The 8,579-nt window shown below is 36.6% G+C and overlaps 1 protein-coding gene across 1 annotated transcript; it reads right to left on the bottom strand.

Annotated features, from left to right (window-relative positions):
* Window positions 1–1,748: 1,748 nt before the first annotated feature.
* Window positions 1,749–5,676, bottom strand: LOC112092037 (putative lipase ROG1). The gene is made up of 11 exons (XM_024167158.1): window positions 5,239–5,676; window positions 5,025–5,092; window positions 4,602–4,672; window positions 4,003–4,278; window positions 3,406–3,566; window positions 3,244–3,299; window positions 3,077–3,129; window positions 2,877–3,003; window positions 2,382–2,439; window positions 2,304–2,343; window positions 1,749–2,117 (listed from the first exon to the last, which is right to left on the bottom strand). Exons 1-11 carry the CDS (start codon window positions 5,511–5,513, stop codon window positions 2,046–2,048), a joined length of 1,257 nt encoding a protein of 418 aa, XP_024022926.1. The 5' UTR covers window positions 5,514–5,676; the 3' UTR covers window positions 1,749–2,045.
* Between the last annotated feature and the right edge of the window lie 2,903 nt (window positions 5,677–8,579).

Consider the following 8,579-nt stretch of genomic DNA (forward strand, 5'->3'; position numbering starts at 1 on the left):
TAAACTGCACATGTCACTAAAATTTCTTATTAGAGCACTTTTATTCATCCTTATGAGTTGATACTCTGTTCATCATAAGTGATCTCACTCGATGATTAGTAGATAAGACCTAACCTAGTAGAACCAACCACCGGCTTTATCTTATGGGTATGAACACCATTTTTGTTCCCATCAATTTTTCCATCATCTCCTTTTCACATAGTCGTTTTTTAAGTTTTATGTTGATGCACAAGTTTATTGTGAGTTTCTTAAAATTCACAAGTATATGCACCGTTTAAAATACAAGTTATCATAAATTCATAAGATAATTCCAATGTTCAAAGTTCTAAATTTTTAAGGAAGAATACGTGAATTATTGTATTTATGGCATCAACGGCGGAAATTCTCCTCTTCAAACATTAAAAAAATAAATTGAAAAAGTACATGGTTTGTCATGGTTTTATTAAGGCTTATTATTTATGTCATTCTAAATAATTAAGTATCATAGTAGCCTTTTATTTTTTTCTTCATTAATTGAATGATATTTGTTTATTTTTTAGTTGAATGGCATAAATAATACTTTTTACTATCTTAAGTGATGTTTTAAATTTTTTGTCCCTTAAAAGTTCCAATTCTCCAATCTCTCTTTTTCATCCATTTGTCTCTTCCACCAAGAATAAAATATGTAATTGTAAAGGAAGTTCCTTCTTTTCCCCTTACATTCATGCAAGGCAAGTTTGGAGATGAAGGAAAGCCATAAACTCATAAATTAGAAGCATATATATATATATATATATACATGACAAAATAAGTATATATTTTTTGTTAACAAAATGACAGAAACAATTGTTTTCTCTTCTCCTATGTTTTGTTTCCACCTAACCTTTGCATTGCGTGCAAAAAGGCAGTGGCTTGTAGGCATGCGGTGGAAGCAAACCTTAGGAAGAAAGGAATGGTAGAATCTCACAATCAGTTAAGAGGCAATGTATGTGGCTATCAAAATACACAAGGCAAGGCAGGCCCGATCACCCCGATCGCAAACTTGACCCGACCCGATCCCTCAACCTCGACCTTGTCCCAACCCCAGTCCCAACTTCTAACCCGACCTACCTCCGATCATAGCCCCAAACCCAAGTCCCCTCTACCTCCAAACAAGAATTTTTGGTTTCCTTGTTTTAAACAACATAAAACAAAAAATAAGACTATCAGACATTTTTTTCAAACGAAAAACTGCTTTTAGGATTTAGAACAGAGCTAAAGCTACTCATATTTAACGTTTTGTATATGTCTAGATAGGGATTAGCTTTGGTACAGTTTCTCAATTCTCGGACTAAATTTGATATAACTTCCTATATTAACACGTTTCATCAATTTATTTGACAGACTTTGACGCATCTTTTTTTTTTTTTTTAAGTTCAAAAATGTGATACAATTTTCAATTCCAAAGAGAGATGAGAGGGAAAAAAAAAAGTTCAGAATCGTTTCATGAATTTAACATTTTAACTCAAAAAGAAAATAAGAAGTCTGACAAGACAGCTCTGCACGAGGAGACCTTTTGGATTTGTTCATGAGTTCAGACATGTTTGTCTAAATAAAGTTGTCTTGATAAAAATTACATGGGGTATTGTATATTTGCAACAGTAGCCGCTAGCTAACTTTGGGAGGACAAAATAACTTCTTTTTTTCACAAATTTCTCTCCCCCTATGATCCTATTGTACAAATAGAACATACAATGATACAATGATACAAGTTTACAACTGATTTCATAGTCATCCCAAGGCCCCCGTCTGACCCTTCTTCTATTTAAGGGGATATTGTTTGGTCTCCAAGGACACAAAATTCTGAGTACTTGTGGCAAATTGAGTTCTCACATATAGGCGGACCGCAGATTTAATGTGGGTCGAAAAAACATATTCTTCATGAGTATCGGCTTCTCAACTCCATTGAATCTTGATCTTCCAACTCGAATTGGGGTCACCGAGAATTCTTAATCTTGTATTTCAAAAGCTGAATGTGGTTTTAAGGGCGATCCCACTGAATTGAATCAATAGATAACGAGGTCGGTTTATAAAAGAAAGTTGTCGACCATGTGACAGATAACATCAGCCCCATCGGAATTGATCCAAGAACCTTTAACCTGAAATGCAAAAAAAAACAGAGAGAATATAAAAAGTGTCTCCCCATATGGGTGCAAGATTTATGCAATTTGCAAGATGAAAATGGTATGCCGTGCAAGTGCCAAGGCATTTGGTTTATTTGAGTGATGATTATAGATGAAATGTATGGCCGATATCGCGATTTACAAGAGACAACATTGAGTTACCTGAATTGTAGTGTGTGCCAGAAGCCTTTGTCTACTCCCCCTGAAGCTCACATCAACTCTTTCAAAAGACCGCTCCCCCTGAAGCTCACATCAACTCTTTCCCAACTCAGTTTCGTCAAACCCTTTAACATTTCCTCTGAAATTTGTAGTATAGAGACTAATAAAAAATGTGGAGCTTGAATTATCTAATGTTTGTTTACTGAAACTCAAAAGTACATAGGCAATCATGAGAATGAAAGCAGAGAGATAAGTTCCCAGGTGAAAATTGGAGATATCCACAAATCGTATTGCAGTGAACATATTTTCCTGGTTCGTCCACCCCGCAACATTTACCTCCCTCTACTCAACATCAAATTACCATTTCTATAATTAACTTTAACCCAAAAGCATTGATTTTGTTTTACTTCACGTTGACTTCACAAAAATGTTCTCATATTAACGGCCACATCATACAGCAAAGGGCGAAAAAGGTTTTCTCACATTAACGGCCAATACAAGTAAAGAAAAAAAAAACTCAGTTTATGTAACTCCAGCACTGTTATACTAGTCAGTTAAGTTAAAGGAAGAGCAAACCTTCCATGCCAATATTCTTGTGGCAGTCGACTTTGGCTTCACTCGCAACTTCTTGAGGACTGGCTATTCTTGTGGTCTCCACATTAACAATATGTGGATATTTGTCACCTCCTGACTTCCTTTTGAGCTGATATACAGTCGTATGAGTACATAATATTAAAATATGAAAAGAAAGCTTCAGTATATAAATACATGATTACCTTTGGGAGTTCGTCCCGATGGCGTAGAGACGACGTACTCCATCCCACAAGTGCTATGCAGGCAGTCAAGTTCTCCATATAAAATTGAGTGGACTAACAAAACTTACAATAACAGGGTGCGAAAAGAAATTCATAGTGAAGAAAAAAAATCATCATATAGAGGATACAATCAAATCGCACATTTGCATAGGCAACACGGCGCTTGAAAGACCCCAATGCTGAGCTGCAGATGAAGAAAGATTTGTAATAACAAGTTCGGGAATCACCCGTGCTCACTGTTGCAACTCAAACGATGCAAAGCATAAACATAATCAATCACAAGGACTCACATGAATTTCAGATTTTCAGAGTCACTGGCCATGCGAAGAAGAAGTGGAGGCTTCCCATTATCGCTGTCAGCTAAAAATAAATGTCTTCCAGTTTTACCAAGAAACGATGATGTACGAAATGCTACTTTTTCCAGAGTGTAGAGGCCACAAAAAATAGGAACCTGAAATATACAAACCGATGCATGGTTGTAGAGATATAAACGTAGGCAGAGCAAGCTGTTGATAATAGATAGCTGTATCATCATAAGACACTGGCCACTTTCACTGACAGCCATAACCATGAATAAAATTTACATACTAGCATGCCCCATATTTAGCACAAACTCAAAGGTCATAAACTACAAGAAATGCTCGAGAAAAGGTATAGCCATGACATCAGGAGACCCCTCCTAAGGAATTAGATAATAGTATGTCCTACTATAATACCGACAGAGCTATAGAGAGATATGTTCAATTTCTTCATTCAACTCAGAAGAGAGTTGAATCCTTTTAATGTTAGATTCTAGCAAAGAGTATGCCAACTGACATCTGAAAGATAATTCTTTTACGATAAAAAAAAAAATCAGACAATGAGCGCGCAAAGCATAAACCGCTCACCTGTTTATGCCCCCGCGAACCAAGATGTGGGGTTGCGGAGGTTATGAAATTCATAGGTTCCAGCCCAGCAATCTTGCCTTTAATTCTCTCTTCCGAGCGTGGATCTTCAGGGCCATCAGTCCTGCAATCTCCATTTTCCTGAGATTGTTTTGGTTCTCTCGTGATATCTCGTTCGTAAAGTACAGCAATAGCATACCGCGCTATCAGGCCACCTAATGAATGACCAACAAATGATATTTTCTGGACACCAGGGTGACGTTTTATAACAGATATAACCTGAAACAACACAGCTCTGTATAAGTTCCTATCTTTATTTAAATTTCAACTTTACGGAAATGGTGTCAATCAATAATGAACATGAAGGAAGATAAATCCAAACTTTAAAAAACACAAATCAAATAGTTCACTTCATATAGTGAGAAAAGAATGCTCATCCCACTTTAACCACTTAAAAATTCCCATGTCAAATTTTGTGGTTCTTATAAATTACATGGGGATCCACAGTTGACATGTGAGTTTGCGATACGGAAAAAAACAAGCAATTTCCTCATTGGAAGTGAAACTTTTGTTGGAGAATGACTAAACATGAACGCACGCACCTCTTCTGCCAATCTGTCCCCCATTACATCAACACCATCCAATGTCAACACCAAAGAATTACACTCGCTGCCTGCATTGCACATTAATCATACGCGATTCATATCATAACAAGAATCAACAACAGAGTAAAAGCATCAAACTTTGCAGTTTGAGAGTGACGTGCGGAAATTCTATCATTTTATTCCCAGAATTGAATCATAAATAAACAGATTCTCCCCCAAAAACTCACCTACTTTTCTACCATCTACTACATTCAAATGCAATAAATTTTCAAACTAGCACACACAACAAAATAAATGCAAAACAACAAACTATACATACATGTAGTCGTAGATCACACCAACCCATCCACTAAACAACAAGTACATTCATTTTTCTTTGAGGGGAAGAAAGAAGTAAAAAACAAAGGAAAAAGAACTCACAGTGAACGACAACATCATTAGGATACTTCTTCAGAAACTGCTTAGCAGCAAACTTCCAATTTTGAGCTCTGCAAAAATAATTAAAAAAGTCTCAAATTTTCAATCCTCTTTCCCATCTCAACACAACCAGATCAATCACTAATCAAAAACAAATTTGCTAATTGCTTCAGCAACACCAAAGAAATGAGAGAGAGAGAGAGAGAGAGAGACTTGCTTGCCAACAAGGCCATTAACCATGATGACAAGGTGATTAGGGGTCCTGTCGCGAAACTTCTCGTCAACCTCCATATCAAAATTCCCTTTCCCGTCCGGTTCCGATTTGATCCCGCCGAAACACGCGAACCTAGGCCTTTGAAAGGAGCCTGCTTTACTCTTCTTCTTCTTCATCACCATATTCTTACTGTTCTCAGTGTCACTGCGGTTGACGATCTCACCGTAATCCGCCATCGCCGATGTCCGTCCACCGTCGTCCAACTCTGGCGACGCCATGGCCGTAGTAGTGAAAGCAGGAGAAAAACTACAAATATTTTATTATTACAATTATTAGGAAGAAACTGTGCGTGTGTATGATCTTTGGAGTTTCTCAGTAGGCTGATCTAATATATATAAGGACAGACAATGGTCAGAGACAAATTTATTTATAAGTTTTTGGTAGTAAATAAAATTAAAATAGAAATTAAAAGAAAAGAGTGGGGGTTTGGTTGGGTTTGGGTTTGGGGGTCCGCGTTTTGGTGAGCGGTGGTCGGCGGCTGAGCCCCGGCGGGCCATGGTTCCAGAAGAACCCGCGACCATATGCCGTTGACGCTGACCTGCCTAAAAATGATATTTTGACTTTTCTTAACGAAAAGAAAAATGGAAAGAGAAAGAGATATTAACATTAACATTTAGGCCTCGTTCACTTAGTGGATTCGAATTTTTAATTTGAACTGATATGTGATATTTTTTTAGAGTTTTTTATTGTAATAAAAAATTTTGATGTGACATTTTCTGAGAGCTTTTAACTGTAGAAATCTAAAACTGAAAATTCGAATTAGTGAAATGAACGAGGCTTCAGACTTGTTCATTTTATCGATTTGAATTTAGAATTTGAGTTTTGCTACAATAAAAAGCTTTCAGAGAGTTTTGCTACAATAAAAAACTTTCAGAAACAGTCACATCTAATTTTTTTTGTTACAGTAAAAAATTCTCACATAAAATTACATCTCAACTCGAATCCGCAAACTAAACGGACCCGTGTAAGAATTAACCCCAAACCCGACCTGAACTGACCATACTTGAGTTCTTCAATTTTTTTTAGTTCCAAATAGTGTTAACCTGTAATTTACGGACAAGGGCGCTCGCCAGGCCTCCAAGACCCGATTATACACCCACCCGGCCAAAATGCACAATTAATGTCGTTCTTAAAAAAAACCCCTAGGTCCCCTCTCTCTTCTTCTCTCATTTTGGTGCCGCTCTCCTTGAAACCTCGCCTTTGCTTTGCTCCATTCCTCTATTCCTCACCTCTGTCTGCTCCATTCCTCTGTTCCTCGCCTCTGCTTTGTTCCTCTGCTCCTTCTCGCCGTTATTCTTCTTTTTTCACTGCTCTCTTTCTTGACTTGCCTCTGCTCTGCTCCATTCCTCGCCTCGCCTCTGCTCTGTTATGTTCCTTCGTTCCTCGCCTCGCCTCTGCTCCGTTCCTCTGCTCCTTCTCATTGTCATTCCTCTTCTTTTGCTGCTCTCCTTCTCGCCTCGCCTCTGCTTTGCTCTGTTCCTCGCCTCGTCTATGCTCCGTTCCTCACCTCGCCTCTGCTCCTTCTCACCACCGTTCCTCTTCTTCTTCTCACAGAATCCCTTGCTGTAGAAGGTTAGAAATAGAGGCTCTACTCTCACACTCTCCCTCTCTCATTTTCTTTTTTTTTTTTGTTTTACTTTTGATATTGGATCGAAGTTGCTCATAATGTTCAATGTTATGTTTATTTTTGTGATTTTTATGGTGATTTTCTATTGTAATCGGTTTTTCTAGATTTTTGGTGATTATTATGGTGATTATTAAGTTAATGTTTGTATATATTTTATTGTAATCGGTGATTAAGTTTTTATTTGATGATTATTAAGTTAATGTTTGTATATCTTATATTGTAATTGGTGATTAAGTTTTTATTTGGTGATTATTATGGCGATTTTCTATTGTAATCGGTTTTTCTAGATTTTTGGTGATTATTATGGTGATTATTAAGTTAATGTTTGTATATCTTCTATTGTAATCGGTGATTAAATTTTTATTTGGTGATTATTAAGTTAATGTTTGCATATCTTCTATTGTAATCGGTGATTAAGTTTTTATTTGGTGATTATTATGGCGATTTTCTAGATTTTTAGTTATGTAGTTGATGTTTTCGGTTTAGCTATGTAGATTTTTTATTTCTTCTAGATTTTTTCTAGTTGATTTCTCTTGCAATCGGTAATATTGTGTGTTAAGCTATATATATTTTTGGTTAGAGAACTAGTTGATGGCTTGATGGTATATAGTTACTTTTTTTTTTTTAATTTTTGTGCTAGATGGAAAATTTTATCATTAACTCCTCTACAACAACCCAAATTTCTGAAAGCACTATTAAGTCCCCTGCTAAAACAGAAGCTGGGCAGACCAAAGAACCCAGTGCCATGCTCACTCCCATACCTACTTCTACTCCTAAGCCTATTTTGGTTAGTGATAAAGAGGATGGAGACAATAAAAAGATGAAGAGGTCACAAAAAAAATTCTTTTGTTTGGGATCATTTCAAAATCATAAAGGGTGAGGATCCAAATAAGCCTAGGTATAAGCGTATCTATTGTAGGGCTCAATGTGCATGTGATAGTATGAGACATTGGACTAGTACTATGAAGGTTCACATAGAAAAGTAATGCAAGAAATACCCATATAGGATCCAAGACATAAAACAAAAAATTTTGAGTTTCCAAACCAGCACCGAAACCGGCAGTAATCTTGTTGCTATAGGCTTTAACAAGAAGAATTGTAGAAAAGCTTTAGCAAAAATGGTGATTGTAGATTAGCTTTCATTTAAGTTTGTTGAAGGTGAAAAGTTTAAGAATTTTTGTCAAGTGATGTAGCCTAAATTCACTATCCCCTCCCGTGTTACCATTGCCAAAGACATTTACCAACTTTTTTTAACAGAGAGGAAGAAACTAAGAGATTAATTTAGTAAAGGCAGCCAAATGATATGTCTAACAACTGATTGTTGGACATCTTTGCAAAATATTAGTTATTTGTGTCTAACTGCACACTACATTGATAGTGAGTGGACTTTACAAAAAAGGATTATAAACTTTTGTCAAATTCCAAGCTACAAGGGAGAGAGTGTTTGTAAAGTCATTGAATCATGTTTGCATGCTTGGGCTATTGAGAGAGTCTTCAATATGAGTGTTGATAATGCCTTTTCCAATGACTCCATGATTACCTACTTGAGAATGAAGATTAAGGGGTGGAAAGGCGTTACTTTTGGTAGGAAATTTATGCATATTAGATGTTGTGCCCATATAGTGAACTTGATTGTCAATGAAGGTTTAAAAGACCT

This window comes from Morus notabilis, unplaced genomic scaffold (genome assembly GCF_000414095.1).
Source record: "Morus notabilis unplaced genomic scaffold, ASM41409v2 Scaffold467, whole genome shotgun sequence".
NCBI lineage: Eukaryota > Viridiplantae > Streptophyta > Magnoliopsida > Rosales > Moraceae > Morus > Morus notabilis.